This window comes from Crotalus tigris, unplaced genomic scaffold (genome assembly GCF_016545835.1).
Source record: "Crotalus tigris isolate CLP2741 ecotype Arizona unplaced genomic scaffold, ASM1654583v1 scf7180000019664.39723, whole genome shotgun sequence".
NCBI lineage: Eukaryota > Metazoa > Chordata > Lepidosauria > Squamata > Viperidae > Crotalus > Crotalus tigris.
Window position 1 is genome coordinate 14,516 of NW_024097651.1, and position 24,296 is coordinate 38,811.

General features: G+C 44.4%; 2 protein-coding genes and 2 long non-coding RNA genes across 5 annotated transcripts; 2 read left to right on the forward strand and 2 right to left on the reverse strand.

The window, feature by feature from the left end:
- Window positions 1-135: 135 nt before the first annotated feature.
- On the forward strand, window positions 136-3,745 carry LOC120317494 (myotoxin-1-like). The gene is made up of 4 exons (XM_039364143.1): window positions 136-887; window positions 3,347-3,464; window positions 3,549-3,552; window positions 3,618-3,745. Exons 1-4 carry the CDS (start codon window positions 830-832, stop codon window positions 3,684-3,686), a joined length of 249 nt encoding a protein of 82 aa, XP_039220077.1. The 5' UTR covers window positions 136-829; the 3' UTR covers window positions 3,687-3,745.
- On the reverse strand, window positions 972-2,086 carry LOC120317497. Of its 2 annotated transcripts, none has more exons than XR_005559253.1 (3): window positions 2,026-2,086; window positions 1,340-1,546; window positions 972-1,252 (listed from the first exon to the last, which is right to left on the reverse strand). It is a non-coding gene; the product is annotated as an uncharacterized LOC120317497 (long non-coding RNA). The 2 variants fall into 2 exon arrangements; XR_005559254.1 differs by having other exon boundaries at window positions 1,340-1,541; window positions 2,026-2,073.
- A 13,064-nt stretch (window positions 3,746-16,809) lies between the features above and the next one.
- On the forward strand, window positions 16,810-18,528 carry LOC120317496. Its single transcript, XR_005559252.1, has 3 exons — window positions 16,810-17,233; window positions 18,131-18,248; window positions 18,401-18,528. It is a non-coding gene; the product is annotated as an uncharacterized LOC120317496 (long non-coding RNA).
- Window positions 18,529-22,122: 3,594 nt separating this feature from the next.
- LOC120317495 (DLA class II histocompatibility antigen, DR-1 beta chain-like) lies at window positions 22,123-23,958 on the reverse strand (the record flags this gene model as incomplete). Its single annotated transcript, XM_039364144.1, has 4 exons — window positions 22,123-22,504; window positions 23,116-23,139; window positions 23,375-23,488; window positions 23,637-23,958. Coding segments are annotated over 4 exons (474 nt in total), but the record flags the coding sequence as incomplete, so codon positions are not given.
- Between the last annotated feature and the right edge of the window lie 338 nt (window positions 23,959-24,296).

Genomic DNA, 24,296 nt, shown 5'->3' on the forward strand with positions numbered 1-24,296 from the left:
CTGCCACAAAGAAGAGGGAGTCAAGCTATTTTCCAAAGCGCCGGAAGGCAGGACAAGAAGCAACGGGTGGAAACTAATCAAGGAGAGAAACAAGTTTAAGTTTTTGAAGAAACTGGACAGCCATTTGTCCGAAATGGTATAGGGTTTCCTACCTTGGACTAAATGACCTCCAAGGTCCCTTCCAACTTTATTATTATTATTATTATTATTATTATTATTATTATTAACCCTCAACTAAGACTGCAGGGATATTTCCAACTCTGCATATATTCTCTGTCTTCAGAGAAATAGAAATCACCTGGATGAGGGAGGAATACTTCAACGAAAGCCAAATCAGTCTGTGCTTCATCTGAGTGCCACAAAGACCCACCAGGAAGCAGAGCAGCTGTTTTCCCAAAACCCACCCATAAAAATGTGTCGCCCATGATAGCAGTGCCAACCCCAGATTTCCACCACTTAGTTCTAAGGGCTCTTCCCATAGTCCAGCCATTGGTGAACCTGGCCGAGCATTATCATCGTGGACTATAGAGTTTGGGCAGCAATTCAGTAAGGAATTTTCTTTGACCCATTCAGACACTGCAAGTCCTGAGCCTCCCATCTTTTATAGCCATAGCAGGTTAGATGTTCAACTAAGTCTGCTGCTCTTCTCAGGGCTTTTGTAACAGCTAACAAACAGGAGTGTTTCAATACAAGGAAGATGCACCGTTGCCTTAGGTAAGAACTATTTTGCAACAGTTCACTGAGGTGATATGATGCAATCATTACAACTCCATAAATAGAGAGCCAAGTCTGTCCAAGGAGTAAGATTTTGTCCAGAACCAGTCTCAGCATGAAGATCCTTTATCTGCTGTTCGCATTTCTTTTCCTTGCATTCCTGTCTGAACCAGGTAAGAAATAAAATTACTGATAATTTACAAAGGATTGGTAATTCACACCTTTTTAAATAAATACGAATATCACTGAAAGCAGGATAATCTCCAACATCTTTTTGTTTTACTTTACAGAAATAGCTTTGAACAGTATAGACAATTGACAACATGAGCCTCCAAAGATTTGAAAAATATGCCATTGATTTTTCTTTTGATTCACAATTCTTGAAAGAACTTTATTGGGGGTTTTGTTATTATAGCTTATTTTTGTTGATTTGCTTCACTTTAACATTGGTTTACCAAATTCTCAGCTCACTCAAGGTCTTCATCCAAAACACACAATGCAACTGGCCACTGTAACTCAGCAAGGATCCTTGGCAATACTGGAGAGAAATATATCACAGTAAGGTCTATTCTTCATATGAAATAGAATTATTTCTTCCCTCCTACATTAATAGATGTAGGCTTACCAGCTAATTCATCTTTGAGTCAGACTTCAAACCTGGGTTAATGGCTGATTTATTTGAGCTGCTGCAGGAGATCAGCAGAGATGGATCTGTGTGGTCAGAGAAATCTTGCTGTGGTCCTAGGAATCCTGCAATTGTTGGAAGGATGCTTCCATTCCCATCTTGGATGAACGGTTACAAAAGCTGATGGAGTTAGCAGAGATGGCTAAACTGACAGTTTTGATAAAAGAAAAGAATATAAGTACTTTTGTTTGTACTTGGATACTGCTTCTGGACTTTGTGCTATAATTTGCTATAATTTGTGCTATAATTCTATAATTTCACACAGTCTCATTCTTCCCTTTCGGTTTATTTATTTATTGTAGTGATTACTTTGCCACTGATGTCTTCCAGCTAATGTAGTTGCTTGGGCAGAAATAGTATAAAATCAGATTTAAGCTTTTCACTAAGATCTTGGAAAGAAGCAGAAAAAAAATTCTTAAGATTATTTTTTCTCAAGTTAAATACCATTTTGAATACCATTTAAATACAACTTAGAATAAGAATGACTTTGTCTGATGACTTAATATCAGCACAGCCTGGATCTTGATAAAGATAAATATGCCATTGATTTTTCTTTTGATTCACAATTCTTGAAATAACTTTACTGAGGTTTTGTTAGGGACCTCGGAGTCCTAGTAGACAATCACCTAAATATGAGCCAGCCGTGTGCTGCAGCTGTCAAAAAGGCCAACACAGTGCTAGGCTGCATTAACAGAGGGATAGAATCAAGATCAGGTGAAGTATTAATACCACTCTTCAATGCCTTGGTAAGGCCACACTTGGAATACTGCATCCAGTTTTGGTCACCACGATGTAAAAAAGATGTTGAGACTCTAGAAAGAGTACAGAGAAGAGCAACAAAGATGATTAGGGGACTGGAGGCTAAAACATATAAGGAACGGTTGCTAGAATTGGGTATGTCTAGTTTAACGAAGAGAAGGACAAGGGGGGACATGATAGCAGTATTCCAATATCTCAGGGGCTGCCATAAAGAAGAGGGAATTAAGCTATTTTCCAAAGCACCTGAAGGCAGGACAAGAAGCAACGGGTGGAAACTAATCAAGGAGAGAAGCAACCTAGAACTAAGGAGAAACTTCCTGACAGTGAGAACAATTAATCAGTGGAACAACCTTCCTCCAGAAGCAGTAAATGCTCCAACACTGGAAGTTTTTAAGAAGAGACTGGACAGCCACTTGTCCGAAATGGTGTAGGGTTTCCTGCCCGAGCAGGGGGTTGGACTAGATGACCTCTAAGGTCCCTTCCAACTTTACTACTACTACTACTACTATTACTATTACTATTATTATTATTATTATTGTAGCTTATTTTTTTTGGTACGCTTCACTTTAGTATTGGTTTACCAAATTCTCAGCCAAATATGTTTTGTTTGAATAAGGAGGCACAATAGAGAAACAGTTTGGTCTAGTGATTAGAGCAAAACACTGCAACTCTGGGTACTGAGTTCTAGTCCCACCTTGGGCCTGAAAGCTGACTGAGTGAATTTGGCTAAACTGACAGTTTTGATAAAAGAAAAGAATAAAAGTACTATTGTTTCTACTTGGAAATTGCTTCTGGACTTTGTGCTTGAGGTGGAAAAAAATGATACTATGATTTTGGGGTTTACTGATTAGACTGATTTGTTGATAGAGAAATGACTAGTTCATACTAATACAGAAATGAAAAAAGTTGAGATTCGATTTTCATGCCTTATTTTACTGCAACAGGGAATCGGAAGTCAACGCCTTTTGTTTTTCCCCCAACTTTCCACATTTTCCCTTTTCCTATTGTTTTTCCTTACTATTTGCTTTTTATTTTGATATTTTTATGTTCTAAATGAATAAAAATATAAATTGATAAAGGAATCCTGCAGTTCTGTAGAAGAAGGTAGTGTCTTGGAAGGGAAAATATATTTAAATATTAAGGAATCTTTACTCATCGTTTACCTGTCTCCTCTTTTTCTTTTCATAGGGAATGCCCAACCACGGTGTCGTCGTCTAGGAGGAAAATGCTTTCGCAAACGATGTCCTCCGAAACATGTTTATCTTGGGCGGCAGGACTGTTGGCAGCGACGGAGGTGCTGTAAAAGGTAAGAAAACTCTCCTCCAATAGAGATACTACAGATACAGTACATAATGAGATGCTCTGCCTGATATTGTTTGCATTCACAAAGCTTTGCAAAGCAAAGAATTGACTTTAAACTCACTTTGATCAACTTATTATTTTTTTTTCATTTGTATAGGGAAAGTGGAAAATAATGCCATCTCCATCTAGGACCATGGATATCTTCAAGATATGGCCAAGGACCTGAGAGTGCCGCCTGCTATCGCTTCATCTTTCTTTATCTAAATCAAATTGCTACCCATCAAACTCTAAAACATTTGTGGGGAGAGAGAGGGGGGAGGGAGGGAGAGGGAGGGAGAGCGGAAGGGAGGAGGGGGAGAGAGGAAAGGAGGGAGAGGGAGGAGAGGGGGAGGGAGCGGAGGGAGGAAGAGACAAGAGGGAGAGAGAGGGAGGGAGGGAGAGAGAGGGAGGGAGGGAGAGAGGGAGAGAGGGGAGGGAGAGAGAGCGGGGGGAGGGAGAGAGAGAGAGAGGGAGGGAGAGAGGGAGGGAGGGGGAGGGAGGGAGAGAGAGAGGGAGGGAGAGAGGGAGGGGAGAGAGAGAGGGGGAGGGAGGGAAGGAGGGGGAGAGAGGAGGGGAGGGGAGGGAGAGGGAAGAAGCGAGGGAGGGGGAGAGAGAGGGAGGGAAGGAGGGAGGGAGGGGGAGAGGGAGGGAGGGAGGGAGGGGGGTGTTGCCTGCTCTTCAACCACATATTATGCTATAATTTCACACAGTCTCATTCTTCCCTTTTGGTTTATTTATTTATTGCTTTGGGATTACTTTGCCACCGATGTCTTCCAGCTAATGTAGTTTCTTCGGCAGAAATAGTATAAAATCAGATTGAAGCTATTCACTAAGATCTTGGAAAGGAGCAGGAAAAAAATTCTTAAGGTTATTTTTTCTCAAGTGAAATAGCCTTGGATACAACTTAGAATAAGAGTGACTTAATATCAGCACAGCCTGGATCTTGATAAAGGAAATGAAGATGCAGCAATAGGAAATCCGCAAGAGAGAGAGAGAGGATCCTTTCCTGGCCCAATCTTTTTGTTAAACAGACAGACCAACAGATGTTATGAAATTGATTAGATACCATCTAAACAAATAGATAGACTACACAATAAAACCAAATTATCTGAGGTGAGTCACATAGGACCTGATGCAGGCAAACAAACACAGCCAACATGTGAGGGATACTATTGTGGACACTATTACACCTATGCTAATAAAAGGGTGTGATCTAACAACGTACACAGGTGAAAACATAATTTGCACAACCAGTATCCATACAAGCCTGAACCTATTCAATTCCTCCCCCCTCTCAACTTTCATTCACACACTTTCTACTTCTCTTTTATTGCAATGTCTAAATTTATAAGGGGATGTAAATATTTAACCTGTGGCATAAATCATCGAATAAAATGTTAAAATCTCAACTATGAATCAGACTTCACTGAAAATAATTATTAAAATACAAATAGTAATTACCAAAGTAGGTCTAACATATATCCATTCTTTATTAACCTTTTAATGCAGCATTTTTTACAACACAGGCAGGGTACACGTAACACAGAAATCAGCTAGAAGCATCATGGCAGTTCTAAAGCAAAGGATCTTCACAGCTTGACACTTTATTGTTAAACAACATGTCAGTTTGTTCCCATTTCCCTCTCTGCACATACAGTACTCATTACACAAGATAATTGGCCGTTTCTGGGGTAACACCAGGAGCTCAACATTATTTCTAGACTTCAGTGCACTTTTAGAAATACAGCTAGCCTCTACCTGCTCCCTGCGGTTCTTGGGCAAAGAACTACATTACTAATAATTGACTTTCTTTTCAGATTGGCTAGTTTTGCCATGTGTAGCCTCACTGACCCTCTAATACTCACTGCCTGTGAGGGCAAGGTGGGCAGGGGGGAGTCCTCAGAAAGGGGCTCCCCCCTCAAGGCAAAGAGCCCTTTCTAACTCCAATTCTGTCACTGGCAGGAGAAGAAAGGAGGTTTGGGTCTAGTAAACCCTGCAATGTTCTCCTCTCTTCTCCAGCCCTTCTTGTTCAGCTGAGTGAAAGAGTCCAACGGAAGAGTGAGAAATTCCTACACCTGCTGGCTCTTCCTGATGATGCAAGGAACTAAGCCTGTTGCTCCTGTACATCAACACATACTTCCCCGAGTTCCCCCAGGTGGCAGCCCATAATTATGTTCCAGGAAAATATGGGGTAGCCGTATTTAGTTTGCATCTAAGGTGATGTTGACTGCATAACGATTTCATAATAGTGTGAAGAGAGGCATTGTGTTGTAAGGTTTTGAGACTGTTCCTCCACCGACCTAGTCTTTATGTGCCCCAGATGAGGAATGGGAGGGAGACAAAATCTGGCCTTGGAGATCGAAGCCACGGGAATCCTGCAGAAGCAGCCTGGATGGCTTCCGGAGGGGGCAAGGCTCAGTGGGAGAGCTATCTAGGGGCATCTAGGGGTGCTGGGGAGAAGGGAGGGATCTTCCACTCAGAGTTGCCCCCTTGATCTTTCCTCTCTCCCGCAGAGCTGCTCTCCCTCCCTCCCCCGATGGCAAATGTCTCCCACACCAGGAATGGCTTCGGCTGGACTTTCTGCTCTGGCCCCAAGAGGCCCTGGGGAAGAGACCCTTCCCAACACCCCCTGCCCAGGAGCCCTCAGACCAGGGAGATGGACATCAGGGCGACCTTCCCAGAGATCAAGGCCATTGGCCACAGGACCACTCAGGGCCTTTTCTGAGGGGGGGTCTCAGATGAGCTCCAGTTGGGGGCCACAAGTGAGACTCTCACAGGACTCCCTCTGTTGGGGACCATTGGGTCAGGATGGGGTCCTCCACCCAGGACATGAAGCAGGAGGAAAAAAACTTTGGCCAAAATGCAGCTTTTTCCTTGTGTGGATTCAGGTCTGAAAATGCCTCAGTTTCCCTCTTTCGCTTTCGCTTTCTCTCCCCTTCCTCTTTCCACGCAGCCGCTCCGACTCCGACTCGGCCATTTGGGGGGGGGGCGATAGAGGGGCCCGGCTGCGACTCCCCACTTCTGCTACAATCGGGAAAGAGGGGGTCCCTCTCCGCCCTCCTGGGGGGGAAGTGGGGAGGGAAGGGGGAGGAGACCACGCAGAGATCGAGGCTGTCGCCGGCTCCCGTCACTCTTACCCTCTGAAGAGCTAGCAGCTTTCTTCCCCCTCTGCCCCCCCCACGAGTCTCGGCGGTGCTTCCCAGCCCCCTCCTCCCCCAACCCTCCCCCCGCCCAGCCCCCTCCTTACCGGGGGTCTCCTTCCCCCCTTCGCTTCCGGGGATCCGGGCCAGCGCTCCAACTACCAGCAGCAGCAGCATCAGGGGGAGCCCAGCGGAGCCCATGGACGCCGCCCCACAAGCGCCCCAGAGAGACCAGAGACGGAGACGCGGAGGCTCCCAGCCCCAGAGGCAGAATCAGGGGGTCTGGATTGGGGGGGGGAGGAGGCATTTCCCTCGAACTTCGGAACTGGGCGGGCCCAGAAGAAGCAGGAGGACCAATCGGAATTCTCCCTTCCGTAGCGTCATCGGTCTCCGGGCAGAGCCTCCCTTGACTTCACCCGATGGAGGAGACAGTTCCGCGCAGAGGGAGAAGCGGAGAAGGGGGGCGGATTTTATGGGGAGAGGAATCGGCCCTGGGACCCCCTCCCCAGAATCGACCCTCTTGAGGTTGGCTCCGTTCCTCTGGGTGGGAGTGGAGGGAATATTTTGCTAGAAGAAGGGAAAAAAGAATCCATATCCATGGACTGGATGTATAAGAGGATCCGCGCAGGTTTTCTCCCTTGTGAAAGATCTCAATGCTATTTTAAGAAGGATGGAGGGAGGGGTGATCCCATGGGTGCTCTCACCTGTCATTGCCAACCTCTACATGGATCATAAAATCGGATCACAAACCCAAACTCTGGCTCAGATAAGTAGACGACCTTCCCTAGCAGCCTAGGGAGGCAAGAAGCCCCATTGAAGGACAGCAGAAGTCACTTTCCTGGCTGTTGAACTATCTCCATCCAGCATGACTTTCTGGACATATTCTAACAGGAAGGACTTAGACCACTAGAGAACACTGCCCCAAGGGGTCTATCTGTGACTTTTCTCTAACCTGCTTTTCTCCAGCTACCCCTCCTTACATGGAAGAAGTTCAGGGTCCCAAGAGCAGAAGCTCCTTCTCAGGGCAATCATCACCATCCCTGCCTCTGAGACCTCTTCTCCTACGTCTCCAGGGACTGCCTTTGATGTAAATATCAGACAGAAGCAACATGGAAGGGATCTTGCCTCAGAAAAGGATAAATATCACAGGTTATGCTTTTTTTGGCTCACATTACAGGACAGACAGGAACTGCTCTTGAATGTATTTTCTCTCTCTTTCAAGTGAATCTTGGTTTCTCTGTCTGAATCAGGAAAGGCACTGGATATTCCACTCTGTCAGAGTGCTTTGAATTCTAATTCTTTTTTTAGAAAGAGGAAGGAGATTGATTCTGCCGCATGAGTTATTGACCTTAATAATAATAATAATAATAATAATAATAATGATGATGATGATGATGATGATAAAGTTGGAAGGGACCTTGGAGGTCATCTAGTCCAACCCCATGCTCAGGCAGAAAACCCTATCCCATTTCAGACAAATGGCTCTCCCATTTCTTCTTAAAAACTTCCAGTGTTGGAGCATTCACTACTTCTAGAGGCAGGTTGTGCCACTGGTTAATTGTTCTAACTATCAGGAAGTTTCTCCTTAGTTCTAGGTTGCTTCTCTCTTTGGTTAGTTTCCACCTGTTGCTTCTGGTCCTGCCTTCAGGCACTTTGGAGAATGCTTCTGCTTCTGTTTCTGATGCAGCTGCTGTCCCAGCCACTCTATGGGAAGCTGAGGATGAAGTGCCCACTGAATTTGGGCCACCAGGATGGAGAAAAGCCATGGAGCTATTATAGGCCAGGAGATCTTCTCATTGGTATAGTCATCTCTGCATCAGGAATAACACCTAAAACATTGCCTTTCAATGTGGCTCCATCTAGTCAGATTCAGTTGTAAGTCATGCGATGGAGTTTCATTCCCTCCATTTGCAGTTCTAACACTCTTCTTTTTTTCTTCTTGTTTTACTTACTCTTACATTGCAGGATCTGACAGATTTCATTAACACAGCCTCTCCCTTTTGCCTTATTTTCTGAAATTAGAAACATGAGGCAAATGAAACCTGAAAGAAGTCCACATTATTTCCCTTTCTCTGTTCAATTCTAAATCCATGGCTGGAATATTTACTTTGGTTGAATGTAATGATTGAAATGGTTCTTATTTCCTCTGCCCAACCATTTACATATTTTTATAACTGATTGATATGCAATGTCTGATTTTTAAAGGAATAGAAGATGACTTGTTTTTAGAACAGCTTCTCTGGGTCACTTATCAAAAATCTCCTTCCTTTAATGGTGGTTCTTCTTTAAAGATTGAATTATTCTGGGCTATGAATATTAGTACTGCTAAAAATAATTGTATGTTTCAGATTTGTTAAACATTTTTGAGGACTATCCCCATCTTCAACACTAATAATATTAAGGGGTGATGGGTATCATTTGGATCAATATTGGCTTATGATTCAGCTAGTTTGTAGAGAAAAAAGGTGATTAAATGGAGAAAAGTATTTTTGTTGTTGTTGATATTGATGATGCTAATATTAACATGATCATGGTTTCCACTAGTTTGGATGATGCACAGTTACTATGCATGATTTGCAATATTGAACTGGTGAATGAGAATCCCCAGCTCCTGCACAATTTCCACTTGGTTACAACATCCATGACAACTATGATAACACCCTCGGCACTTCAGATGCCTTGCTGGACATGCTCTCTACTGGAGAAGCCAATGTTCCCAACTACAGCTGTGGACGGAAGGACAAGCTTTTGGCTCTTGTTGATGGAGCTAGCAGAGACATCTCCATCCAGATGTCAACATTAGCAGGCATCTACAAAGTCCCACAGGTTTGTGTTTGTCCTTCCCTTTCTGTAAAGTGAGTGGAATGTTGGTGTGTATGTGAAAGATCCAACTGTGACTTCTCTAGCTAATTCAAGATTATTAATTATTAATTCAGTCTATACTTTGAAAGGCACTTTACTCCCTTCCAAGAAATGGCACCAAGTTAATAACGCCCATCTCTCCGCAAAAGTCTCTTTCTCCTAAACAGCCCATCTCCTCTCTGTTTCCAAAAGCTTTCGTGAAGTGTAGGCACAGGGCTACAGATCCCCCCCTAAGGTTTTTTTGTAGGAGGATTGTGCCCACCGCAACATCACTAGCATCAGCTTGCATGATGAAAGTTTCCTCAGGATCAGGGTGTTTAAGAACTGGTTCTGCTGCAAATAATGTTTTCACCATGGCATTTGTAAGGATGATAAATAAGGATTGGGATATGCAGTCGGGAGGAAACGATCAAAAGATCATTTCAGACAAATGGCTGTCCAATCTCTTCTTAAAAATTTCAAGTGTTGGAGCATTCACCCCTTCTGGAGGCAGGTTGTTCCACTGGTTAATTGTTCTCACTGTCAGGAAGTTTCTCCTTAGTTCTAGGGTGCTTCACTCCTTGATTAGTTTCCATCCGTTGCTCTTGTCCTGCCTTCAGGTGCCTTGGAGAATAGCTTGACTCCCTCTTCTTTGTGGAGCCCCTGAGATATTGGAAGACTGATATCACGTCCCCCCTCGTCTTTCTTTTCATTAAACTAGACATAACCAATTCCAGCAGAGGCTTCTGCTACACACTCGTGAAGGCAAGGAGAAACTCTGTGTCCAATCAAAGGATCTTCTGTACAATAGGAATGTGTAGTACTGATGGAAAACTCACATTTTTATATGGTCTTAGCCAAAATAATGATATCTTCAATCATGACCAAATCTCAGATTTTTAAACAGAGTCCTATGGGATTACCTCTCCTACTGATGATAAAACATATATGTATTATGAACCTTTAGGGGCCACTAACATTAACCAACCATTTTATTAAAAATCTACCAATATGATAGACAACGTATCAACTATTTTTTGGCCTAAAATTCTCATGATCAAATTCATCATAAAAGCTTTGAAGAGCAATAAAGCCTCTGGAGAGGATTTTCTACCAGTTGAAAAATTTAAGCAATATCCCCACTGGTGGGACCCTCCATTGACAGATACATTTACACATATAAATAATATTCACCATTCCCATTTGGGCCAAAGATGGCAAGTGTAATTCTTATATATATAAAAAGGGAATAAAAAGGATCCTAGCAATTCCAGGCCCATTTCTCTAACAGATATTGTGACAAAAATACATGCGAACTTCCACTTGAAAAGAATTGATAGGAGGTGGATGAAAAGTGCAGTCCTTGTGGAAGAACCAGCAATTTTTAGGCAGATGTGATCCACTCTTGACAATTCTTTTGTCTTGAACCATCTAACTATAAAAATAGCAGTCAGAGGAAATAATGGTTTGCTGCCTTTATAGCATTTGACCCAGTAAATATAGAAATATTATGGAAGAAACTGACTGCCCTTCAAATAGAACTCAGGAAGTTGACCCTACTCAAAGCCCTTCCTACAAGCCCTGACAGTGAGAACAATTAATGAGTGGAACAGCTTCTCTCATGAAGTTGTGGGTGCTCCATTAATGGACATTTCCAAAAAGAGGCTGGACATTCATTTGGTGTGGATTGGTCTAGGATCTCTTGCTACGGGCTGGGGGTTGGACTAGAAAACCTCCATGGTCCCTTCCATCCCATTTTTGTTTATTTGTTTGAGAGTGTGTTTGGGGGTCAATGGAGCCATGAGCAGTAGGATTGATATGTACCAAAAGGTAGGAGAAAGGTGTTGCCAATATGACATTTGGGTTGCATGTGCTGTGAAGAGGCTCCTATTCTCACAATAATTATCTGATTATGGATAAGTCAAAGTCAATAATTATGATCTTTGGGAAAGGACAGCATTGCCCTATAGGGCTAATCGATGAGGAGGCAACAGAGCAAGTTCACACCTTTCCTTACCTGGGGGATCTTTTCTCTGGGACTGGATCTGGGCTCCCTCAACATCAAAGGAGCTCATTTAGAAGGCACAAGTGAATGCACTGTTCATTTCTTTTTAAAAAATCATAGGTATGCTGCTTCCTTAGACTGAATTATTAAATACAAAATACCAATGTTACCATTATGCACTTTCAGTGAGCTGAACTTTGTGATTTAATTTATATTACTACTAGAACAAATCCGATCGTATCATCTGAGAAGTATCTTGAGGGTGGATAAAAGGACTTCATCTCCTGCCCTTAGAGCAGAATTGGGAATTTATACAATTTATAAAATTGGGATATATAATTTAATAATATTATTGGTAGGGAAACTGATAAGAGTCCCCAAACGCTATTAGCACAAACAATCATCCTTGTTGTCTGCTTGGAAGTCTTCTCCCTCAAAGAAACCTTTTCCAACCATGCCTGAGGCTGCTTGAGCCGGATAACAAAGGGGCTCCACCTGCCTTCCTCTTTCCCAGCACGCCCTCCCAGCCCTTGACAGGAAGGGACAACACCTCCTGCAGCCCTCCTGCCCTTCCAGGACCCCAACTTCATCAGCCTGTCTTCAGCCTTCATGAGGACTTGTTACTCCCTTGCACAATCAGGATTGGAGTTTTCCTGCCACTTTTATAGAGAGCAACCAGATGAAAAAAAATCTGTCCATGTTTAGCAAAATGGAGTCGACTTGGCTGGTTTTGTAAAACTGAAGCCAGAGTCAGGAAGCCCCACAGCCTCAACTAGTGACCGGGTTTTTCAGAAGTGGTTTGCCATTGCCTCTTTCCCAGGGCTCTGAGTGGTTGGCTGGCCCAGGTTTAACCAGCTGGCTTTGTGCCCAAGGCAAGACTAGAACTCATGGTTTCCTGGTTACTAGTCTGACGCCTTGACCACTACACCAGACTACCTCTGATCACAGCCATACAACCCCCTTAACCTGATCACTTCACCAATGGCTGCATTCACACTTGCAACTTTTAACCATGGTTTATTTCTGAAGGTTGAACCTGGGTACTAAAAGATAAGGGCCACATTCACACAAAATACTTCAGCAGGCTGTAGAAATTTTCTTGCAACCCCCCTGAGACAAAGGAAAACTCTAGTTGCAACCTGTTTAGAGCCTATAATAAACCATGGATGACCACAGCCAACCCCCCTCCACTTCCCGGACTCTCACCTGAGGCAAACCCATAAAGCTGGTGGCCACATTTGCAACTGAGGTCTCCTCCCCTCAGGGCACAACTAGGCTTCAGGGAGACATGGCAGGTAACATCATGGACAAGAGAAACCTGGCATTCAGAAAGAACAGCCGGTACCTGGAGCCACCAACGATCTGGTAGGCAGGCACTGAGAGTGGAAGCTGAGGACAACACAGTGGGAGAACTTTCCAATGATGGACATGGGATATTGGTCACCCTGTGCTCCTCATTGTAAGGGTGGACCTGACCATCCCATCAGCTCCCCCTGTCACTAAATCCCCCACTTCTCCCTTCTAGGCCAAGCTGTATATATTAACGTCCCCCCTCCAGGTAACAAAAATAATCAACAATCGACCAAGATAAACCAGAACACAGGGACTCCAAACTATAAGCACATGGAAGCTTCTAGGAAGGACAAACAAAGTCTCAGAGATGGGAATGTCACAGGAGCCACAAAACACCAAGTGCATCAACACAACCAGAGGAACTGCCACCAGGTCCCTCAGTCTAAACCAACTTCCGGGTGGTTGTGGCAAGAAATCTGGATACACCATCCACCGCACTGCGGGTGCTGCAACCACCTCAACTGCAGACCTAACAGCACATTTCTTGGTTTTATTTAAACCAAGAAATGTCAAAATGTAATGGCTCTCATTGTATCAGTATGGAAAGACAACACAGAAAGTATCAAGGAAACTAAAACCTCTACCCACTCTACAATTTTCTCTCTCTGTGCCAATGGTGCTATCCCAGGCTGTCACTTTCCTGCCTCTTAGCCAGGTCTCATGCAAAAAAATGATGTTTCTAGAACAGATGGCAAATGAAATTTCACTTCAATTACAAGGAATTATAAAATCAGCTCCAAATTAGGATTAATACATGGAGATCTCATTGAAAAGAAAATCCCAAACTCTTAACATTGCGCTGGGTTCAAGGATACTGTGGGCTTTCATGGAGCTAAAGCACAGGCAGCACTAGAGTTAAGGGTCACCAACCTAGAGTGGCACCAAACTCCATAACTCTGGGTGACCTTCCCTAGCAGCCTCTGGAGGCAACAGACCCCATTGAAGGACAGCAGAAGTCACTTTCCTACCTGTTCAACTATCTCCATCCAGCATGACTTTCTGGACGTGCCCTAACAGGAAGGACTAAGACCACTAGAGAACACTGCCCCAAGGGGTCTATCTGTGACTTTTCTCTAACCTGCTTTTCTCCAGCTACCCCTCCTTACATGGAAGAAGTTCAGGGTCCCAAGAGCAGAAGCTCCTTCTCACTGCAATCATCACCCTCCCTGTCTCTGAGACCTCTTCTCCTACGTCTCCAGTGACTGCCTTTGGTGTAAACATCAGACTGGAGCAACATGGAAGGGATCTTGCATCAGAAAAGGATAAATATCACAGGTTATGCTTTTTTTGGCTCACATTACAGGACAGACAGGAACTGTGCTCTTGAATGTATTTTCTCTCTCTTGCAAGTGAATCTTGGTTTCTCTGTCTGAATCAGGAAAGGCACTGGATATCCCACTCTGTCAGAGTGCTTTGAATTCTAATTCTTTTTTTTAGAAAGAGGAAGGAGATTGATTCCGCCGCATGAGTTATGGACCTTAATAATAATAACCAAGATGGTCAGACCATCTTCAGTAAGGCTGGCACATTGAAAGGCATCAGCTGCTACAAATGTACCTTCCAAGTATTGAGTTCAATCTTCCAAACTCCTTACAATGAATATACTTGTATTTGTGGAGCTCCAGAAATTGAAGATGTAGTACATCTCTTATTTTGTATGACAATTATTTAAGAAAGAGGGAGATCAATATCTTGGATTGCACTTTAGAGAAACAATCTTTTGGGATCCTAATATTTAAAAATTGTATTTCCTCTGTGCTCAGAATTCAAAAATTATATATAATAAATTCCTTTTCAGAAGGAAATTATGGTCTGGTAGTACATTCTGGAGTTATAAAGAAATACTATTTTCATTTTTTATGATTATTCTATTGTACTTATTTTTCTAAATTCTGTTTTTATATGCAATCTTGTTGATGTTCTGTGTTTTATATTCTTTATCTTGACATGGCCTAATGACTAATCAATAGGAAATGTTCTAATAATGAAGGAAATGATTGGCCCATTAGTGGGTGGAAGTGGCAAGAAGGTGACAAGCAATAGGGGGAAAGCAGAACTATTAAACTCATTTTTTGCATCTCTCTTTACACAAAGGGAAAATACAGATCAACCTATCAAAAATAGTACCATAAAAAACATAATAGAAACACAAGTTAAGATAGGCAAGAAAATGGTAAGTGAGCACCTGTCCAGCCTAGATGAGTTCAAATCACCAGGACCAGATGGATTACACTCCAAGGTGCTCAAGGAACTGGCAGATGTGATCTCAGAACCATTGAACTATATTTTTCAAAGATCCTGGAGCATAGGGGAACTACCAGAGGACTGAAAAACAGCTGATGTAGTTCCCATCTTCAAAAAAGGAAAAAAATGGATCTAGGAAATTTCAGACCTATCAGCCTGTCCTCAATATCTGGGAAGATTCTGGAAAAGATAATCAAACAATGAATCAGCGAAACACCTAGAGGCAAACAAAGTCATTACTAAAAGCCAACACGGGTTTGTCAAAAACAGATCATGCCAGACAAATCTTATTGCATTCTTTGACCAAGTGACAAAATTAGTGGATCAGAGGAACGCTGTGGATATAATTTAGTTGGACTTCAGTAAGGCATTTGATAAAGGAGACCACAACCTACTTCTTGATAAGATAGAAAAATGTGGGGTAGACAGAATCACCACCAGATGGATCCATATCTGGCTGACCGGCCGTACTCAGCCGAGTGGTCCTCAATGGAACCGCATCTACATGGAGGGAAGAGTGTAGTGGGGTGCCCCAGGGCTCTGTTCTGGGCCCAGTGCTCTTCAACATCTTCATCAACGATTTGGACGAGGGGATAGATGGGGAACTCATCAAATTTGCAGACGACATCAAGCTGGCAGGAATAGCCAACACTCCAGAAGACAGGCTTAAGATACAGAAGGATCTGGACAGACTTGAACACTGGGCACTAACTAACAAAATGAAATTCAATGGTGAAAAAAGCAAGGTTCTACATTAGGCAAGAAAAACCAAATGCACAAGTACAGCATAGGTGGCACCATGCTCAATAGTAGTAACTGTGAGAGGGACCTCGGAGTCCTAGTAGACAATCACCTAAATCTGAGCCAGCCATGTGCTGCAGCTGCCAAAAAGGCCAACACAGTGCTAGGCTGCATTAACAGAGGGATAGAATCAAGATCACGTGAAGTATTAATACCACTCTTTAATGCCTTGGTAAGGCCACACTTGGAATACTGCATCCAGTTTTGGTCACCACAATGTAAAAAAGATGTTGAGACTGTAGAATGAGTACAGAGAAGAGCAACAAAGAGGATTAGGGGACTGGAGGTTAAAACATATAAGGAACGGTTGCTGGAATTGGGCATGTCTAGTTTAATGAACATAAGGGCGAGGGGGGACAGGATAGCAGTATTCCAATATCTCAGGAGTCAAGAAAGAAGAGGGAGTCAAGCTATTTTCCAAAGTGCCTGAAGGCAGGACAAGAGGCAATGGGTGGAAACTAGCCAAAGAGAGAAGCAACCTAGAACTAAGGAGAAACTTCCTGACAGTGAGAACAATTAATCAGTGGAACAACCTGCCTCCAGAAGCAGTAAATGCGCCAACACTGGAAGTTTTTAAGAAGAAACTGGATAGCCATTTGTCCGAAATGGTATAGGGTTTCCTGCCTGAGCAGGGGGTTGGACTTGATGACCTCCAAGGTCCCTTCCCACTTTATCATTATTATTATTATTAACCCTTAACTAAGACTGCAGGGATATTTCCAACTCTGCATATTCTCTGTCTTGAGAGAAATAGAAATCACCTGGATGAGGGAGGAATACTTCAAGGAAAGCCAAATCAGTCTGTGCTTCATCTGAGTGCCACAAAGACCCACCAGGAAGCAGAGCAGCTGTTTTCCCAAAACCCACCCATAAAAAGGTGTCGCCCATGATAGCAGTGCCAACCCCAGATTTCCACCACTTAGTTCTAAGGGCTCTTCCCAAAGTCCAGCCATTGGTGAACCTGGCCGAGCATTATCATCGTGGACTGTAGAGTTTGGGCAGCAATTCAGTAAGGAATTTTCTTTGACCCATTCAGACACTGCAAGTCCTGAGCCTCCCATCTTTTATAGCCATAGCAGGTTAGATGTTCAACTAAGTCTGCTGCTCTTCTCAGGGCTTTTGTAACAGCTAACAAACAGGAGTGTTTCAATACAAGGAAGATGCACCGTTGCCTTAGGTAAGAACTATTTTGCAACAGTTCACTGAGGTGATATGATGCAATCATTACAACTCCATAAATAGAGAGCCACGTCTGTCCCAGGACTAAGATTTGGTCCAGAACCAGTCTCAGCATGAAGGTCCTTTATCTGCTGTTCACATTTCTTTTCCTTGCATTCCTGTCTGAACCAGGTAAGAAATAAAATTACTGATAATTTACAAAGGATTGGTAACTCACTCCTTTTTAAACAAATACGATCATCACTGAAAGCAGGATAATCTTCAACATCTTTTTGTTTTACTTTACAGAAATAGCTTTGAACAGTATAGACTATTGACAACATGAGCCTCCAAAGATTTGAAAAATATGCCATTGATTTTTCTTTTGATTCACAATTCTTGAAAGAACTTTATTGGGGGTTTTGTTAGTGTAGCTTATTTTGGGGGGGTATGCTTCACTTTAGTATTGGTTTACCAAATTCTCAGCCAAATATGTTTTGTCTGAATAAGGAGGCACAATAGAGAAACAGTTTGGTCTAGTGATTAGAGCAAAATACTGCAACTCTGGGTACTGAGTTCCAGTCCCACCTTGGGCCTGAAAGCTGACTGAGTGAATTTGGCTAAACTGACAGTTTTGATAAAAGAAAAGAATATAAGTACTATTGTTTCTACTTGGAAACTGCTTCTGGCCTTTGTGCTTGAGGTGGAAAAAAATGATACGATGATTTTGGGGTTTACTGATTAGACTGATTTGTTGATAGAGAAATGGCTAGTTCATACTAATACAGAAATGCAAAAAGTTGAGATTCGATTTTCATGCCTTATTTTACTGCAACAGGGAATCGGAAGTCAACACCTTTTGTTTCTCCCCCCCTTTCCACATTTCCCCTTTTCCTCTTTCCCTATAGTTGTTCCTTACTATTTGCTTTTTATTTTGATATTTTTATGTTGTAAATGAATAAAAATATAAATTGATAAAGGAATCCTGCAGTTCTGTAGAAGAAGGTAGTGTCTTGGAAGGGAAAATATATTCAAATATTAAGGAATCTTTACTCATCGTTTACCTGTCTCCTCTTTTTCTTTTCATAGGGAATGCCCAACGACAGTGTCATCGGGTAGGCGGATTCTGCCGTGTCGCCCAATGTCCTCCTACAACTTCTGAAATTGGTCAGCTGGGCTGTGAGCCACTACTGAAGTGCTGTAGAAGGTAAGACAACTCTCCTCCAATAGAGATACTACAGATCAGTACATAATGTGATTCTCTGCCTGATATTGTTTGCATTCGCAAAGCTTTGCAAAGCAAAGAATTTACTTTAAACTCACTTTGATCAACTTATTATTTTTTTCTCATTTGTATAGGGAAAGGGGAAAATAATGCCATCTCCATCTACGACCATGGATATCTTCAAGACATGGCCAAGGACCTGAGATTGCCACCTGCTATCGCTTTATCTTTCTTTATATAAATAAAATTGCTACCCATCAAACTCTAAAACATTTGTGGAGAGAGAGGGGGGAGGGAGAGAGAGGGAGGGAGGGAGAGAGAGGGAGGGAGGGAGAGAGGGAGAGAGGGGAGGGAGAGAGAGCGGGGGGAGGGAGAGAGAGAGAGAGGGAGGGAGAGAGGGAGGGAGGGGGAGGGAGGGAGAGAGAGAGGGAGGGAGAGAGGGAGGGGAGAGAGAGAGGGGGAGGGAGGGAAGGAGGGGGAGAGAGGAGGGGAGGGGAGGGAGAGGGAAGAAGCGAGGGAGGGGGAGAGAGAGGGAGGGAAGGAGGGAGGGAGGGGGAGAGGGAGGGAGGGAGGGAGGGGGGTGTTGCCTGCTCTTCAACCACATATTATGCTATAATTTCACACACTCTCATTCTTCTCTTTTGGTTTATTTATTTATTGCTTTGGGATTACTTTGCCACTGATGTCTTCCAGCTAATGTAGTTTCTTCGGCAGAAATAGTATAAAATCAGATTGAAGCTATTCACTAAGATCTTGGAAAGGAGCAGAAGAAAAATTCTTAAGGTTATTTTTTCTCAAGTGAAATAGCCTTGGATACAACTTAGAATAAGAGTGACTTAATATCAGCACAGCCTGGATCTTGATAAAGGAAATGAAGATGCAGCAATAGGAAATCCGCAAGAGAGAGAGAGAGGATCCTTTCCTGGCCCAATCTTTTTGTTAAACAGACAGACCAACAGATGTTATGAAATTGATTAGATACCATCTAAACAAATAGATAGACTACACAATAAAACCAAATTATCTGAGGTGAGTCACATAGGACCTGATGCAGGCAAACAAACACAGCCAACATGTGAGGGATACTATTGTGGACACTATTACACCTATGCTAATAAAAGGGTGTGATCTAACAACGTACACAGGTGAAAACATAATTTGCACAACCAGTATCCATACAAGCCTGAACCTATTCAATTCCTCCCCCCTCTCAACTTTCATTCACACACTTTCTACTTCTCTTTTATTGCAATGTCTAAATTTATAAGGGGATGTAAATATTTAACCTGTGGCATAAATCATCGAATAAAATGTTAAAATCTCAACTATGAATCAGACTTCACTGAAAATAATTATTAAAATACAAATAGTAATTACCAAAGTAGGTCTAACATATATCCATTCTTTATTAACCTTTTAATGCAGCATTTTTTACAACACAGGCAGGGTACACGTAACACAGAAATCAGCTAGAAGCATCATGGCAGTTCTAAAGCAAAGGATCTTCACAGCTTGACACTTTATTGTTAAACAACATGTCAGTTTGTCCCCATTTCCCTCTCTGCACATACAGTACTCATTACACAAGATAATTGACCATTTCTGGGGTAACACCAGGAGCTCAACATTATTTCTAGACTTCAATGCACTTTCAGAAATACAGCTAGCCTCTGCCTGCTCCCTGCGGTTCTTGAGCAAAGAACTACCTTACTAATAATTGACTTTCTTTTCAGATTGGCTAGTTTTGCCATGTGTAGCCTCACTGACCCTCTAATACTCACTGCCTGTGAGGGCAAGGTGGGCAGGGGGGAGTCCTCAGAAAGGGGCTCCCCCCTCAAGGCAAAGAGCCCTTTCTAACTCCAGTTCTGTCACTGGCAGGAGAAGAAAGGAGGTTTGGGTCTAGTAAACCCTGCAATGTTCTCCTCTCTTCTCCAGCCCTTCTTGTTCAGCTGAGTGAAAGAGTCCAACGGAAGAGTGAGAAATTCCTACACCTGCTGGCTCTTCCTGATGATGCAAGGAACTAAGCCTGTTGCTACTGTACATCAACACATACTTCCCCAAGTTCCCCCAGCTGGCAGCCCATAATTATGTTCCAGGAAAATATGGGGTAGCCGGATTTAGTTTGCATCTAAGGTGATGTTGACTGCATAACGACTGCATAATAATAATAATAATAGTAGTAGTAGTAGTAGTAGTAGTAGTAGTAGTAGTAGTAGTAGTAATAGTAATCAATTTGGAAGGGACCTTGGAGGTCATCTAGTCCAACCCCTTGCTCAGGCAGGAAACCCTACACCATTTCGGACAAATGTGTTGGAGCATTTACTGCTTCTGGAGGCAGGTTGTTCCACTGATTAATTGTTCTTACTGTCAGGAAGTTTCTCCGTAGTTCTAGGTTGCTTCTCTCCTTGATTAGTTTCCACCTGTTGCTTCTTGTCCTGCCTTCAGGGGCCATGGAAAATAGCTTAATTCCCTCTTCTTTATGGCAGCCCCTGAGATATTGGAATACTGCTATCATGTCCCCCCCTTGTCCTTCTCTTCGTTAAACTAGACATACCCAATTCCAGCAACCGTTCCTTTTATGTTTTAGCCTCCAGTCCCCTAATCATCTTTGTTGCTCTTCTCTGTACTCTTTCTAGAGTCTCAACATCTTTTTTACATCGTGGTGACCAAAACTGGATGCAGTATTCCAAGTGTGGCCTTCACAAATATTGTGAAGACAGGCATTGTGTTGTAAGGTTTTGAGACTGTTCCTCCACCGACCTAGTCTTTATGTGCCCCAGATGAGGAATGGGAGGGAGACAAAATCTGCCCTTGGAGATCGATGCCAGGGGAATCCTGCAGAAGCAGCCTGGATGGCTTCTGGAGGGGGCAAGGCTCAGTGGGAGAGCTATCTAGGGGCATCTAGGGGTGCTGGAGAGAAGGGAGGGGCCTTCCACTCACCCCCTTGATCTTTCCTCTCTCCCGCAGAGCTGCTCTCCCTCCCTCCCCCCCCATGGCAAATGTCTCCTACACCAGGAATGGCTTCGGCTGGACTTTCTGCTCTGGCCCCAAGAGGCCCTGGGGAAGACACCCTTCCCAACACCCCCTGCCCAGGAGCCGTCAGACCAGGGAGATGGACATCAGGGCGACCTTCCCAGAGATCAAGGCCATTGGCCACAGGACCACTCAGGGCCTTTTCTGAGGGGGGGGTCTCATATGAGTTCCAGTTGGGGGCCAAACATGAGACTCTCACAGGACTGTCTCTGTTGGGGACCATCGGGTCAGGACGGGGTCCTCCACCCAGGACATGAAGCAGGAGGACCCTCAAACTGTGCAGGAGACACTGCTCTAGGGGTCTCCTCTGCCCAGAGGGAGGGGGCTTCAGACCCGAAGGCAGGAAGGGCTGTGGGGTGGCAGTGGCGATAGGTGGGCAGTCCTGGAAAAGGCCTCTGGGGTCTCAGGTGGAGGGAGAGAGGCGTTGGGTGCCAAAATGGGGCAGAACCCTCCAGTTGTGAAGGAGAGAAATGGCACAAATGGCTGGGTGAGTGTAGGGGGAGTCTCAGGTGTCCCCCAGTGGCTCCCCACAAGTGCTTGTACGGGACCCGCCTCCTGGCATCCTGGTCCTCAAAAGGAGGCTTGAGGGGAAGCAGAGAAAGGGCGCCTCTGAGCAGGAGGGGAGTCCTGTCCCTTCCCCTCCCTCGATCTGCCCACCCTCCTCCCAAACCAGTTTTGACTTTGGACCTGAAGTAGCTGGGATGGTTGATCCAGAGGCAGGGGAGGTGTCAATCTGGGGAGGGGAAGGGGAGAAGGGAGGACCCTCCTGGGGGGAGAGGAAAGAGAAGGAGGAAGAGGAAGGAAGGAAGGAGGAATTCCAGGATTTTTCCTACAATGTTTATTCTTTTATAGCAAAGCGAAGGGAAGGGATTCGGACGAAGAGTAATGAAGATGAAGCTGCTGTGGATTTAAAGCCGGAAGAGATTTGGGTGTCTGGACTGACAGGCAGGTCCAGAGTCCCTGGGGTCAGTCTAGATGGTCTCCACCGCTCCCTCACAAGAAAGAGAGGCCTTCAAAGGAAAGCCAGAGGGGTCTCAGCAGGAAAAGCTCCAGGCTTCCATTCTCCTCCTCCCCCCAATTTAAAATCTTGACCCTCCATTTTTCAGAGGTTGCAAAAGAGAGACAGAAATTCATCAGCTAATGGAAAAAAGCCCCTTCCTTTCCCACCAGGAAGCAGGAAGGACGGCAGAATTAATTCATGAGTGCTGTAGAAAAAAAGAGATGGGGAGAAAATTAGAAAATAAAGTGAAACCAGTGTAAATAGCTTATTATTCCTCTCTTTCAGCCACCCCCAGACAGGCCCACATTGCAGGGGGGTGGTTGATGGGTGGGAACAAAGTGAGGGAGTTTCTCCCCCCCTTTTTTTTCAAAGAGGAAAAGGATGCAAAGGACCAGCAATTCATCTCCAGAGGCTTATGGAATTTTTCCCAATTGACTTAGCTGGGGGGTTAATCAAGAAAGGAGGTCTCCCTCCCCCCAGACATTTCATATTAACAAAGAAGATGGGGCCAGGATGGGGAGTGGTAGCAAAGCTGGGTGTCACTTTACCAGAAATTGTGTGAAATGTCACAAGGAGACTTCCCTTCTCTTTTGCAATTTCCCAAAACTTAGAAACCTCCTGGGCCAGATTTTAGTGTTTATGTGTGTGTGCTTGTTTTTCATTGCATTGTTTTCAGGTCTCTTTAATGAAAAGCTGCCCAAAATTTCAAAAATTTGTGTTATCCACAGCTAGGAGGTTTTGTTCGGGCACATTTTTCTTTTAAAGGATCAATTAATGAATATTAAAGAAACATCTATAACTTGATGAGAAACTCACCTGCAGGAGGCTGGATGGGAATTGCTGGAATGAGAAAAAGACCCAATCAGGACCCTTCATGGGATGGAGGACTCAGGGGGGGGGCTCCCTATCGATAGCCCATAATAGGTTGCAGGATGCTCACTTATACAATAGACCCTCAAAGAACAGAATTTCCCAAATTTCCAGGGGGGCCTCCTTGCCATCTGCTAAGCTTGCTGAGAGGCCTCCCCTGGATGGTCCCCTCCCCCACAATCTCTTATCCAGCCCCCAGACTCACCTTTCTTGCTCTTCAGGTAGAGGGAGAGCCCCATGGCAAAGAAGATCACCCCGATCACGGCTGCCACAATCCCCGTCCAGAGTTTGCTCCTGGCAGAATTGGAGGAACGGGGCTCTGGGGAAGGAGAAGGAGTCTCACTGAGTAGGAAGATCAGGGCCAGCTTCCCCCCCAGGAGGGTCCATTCCAGCTCCCCCCACAGAGAGGGTCTCTGCCCCTTCTCAGGAGAGAAGGGGGTCCCCAGAGGGGGAGGGGAGGGGCTCACCCCACTGGACGGTGATGGGGGCCTCCAGGCTGGCATGCTCCACCTGGCAGGTGTAGACTTCCCCCCGCTGGGGCTGGGTCTCCAGCATCACCTGGAGCTGGTAGGTCCAGTCTCCGTTCTGGAGCTCCTCCCCGAAGGCCACGCCCTCCTTCTCTGGCTGCCCATTCTTCAGCCACCGAACCTCAATCTCCACAGGGTAGAAGCCCCTCACGATGCAGAGGAGGATGGTGTTAGGGGAAGTGGGGTCCAGCTTGGTGGGGGAGATGGAGACGGTGGGCTTGGCTGGAGGGGAGGAGGGGGAGAAGGGACATGGGGGGGGAGAAAGAGGAGGGGCCAGAACAGGAGACCAAGTTGGTTAGTTCAGGCCAAGAGCCCTTTTCAGTCCTGAAAATAGTATTTGTTTTAAGTCATTTCCAAAGCAAATTGCAGCAAGAAATTAAATGGGATCCTGAAAGATGGAAAAAAGTAAATCCTTCCTGGTTGGGATCAGTTTCCATCATCAAATTGCACAAGTCCAACAGAAATAAATACTGGAAATGCCCCAGAACGGAAGGAATTTCCTGCCAGATGTGGGGGAGACGGAAAGAGACCCAGAAGATGGGGAAGACACACACAGAGCATGTTTCAGGTAATTGTAGGGATCCCATTCAAAAGAAAACC

Excerpts from the sequence above, each read along its gene's own strand:
- LOC120317494 (XM_039364143.1), top strand. The coding sequence starts at position 830 with ATGAAGATCCTTTATCTGCTGTTCGCATTTCTTTTCCTTGCATTCCTG. Across the intron at positions 888-3,346 it reads TGCATTCCTGTCTGAACCAG|GGAATGCCCAACCACGGTGT; the intron begins GTAAGAAATAAA and ends TTCTTTTCATAG.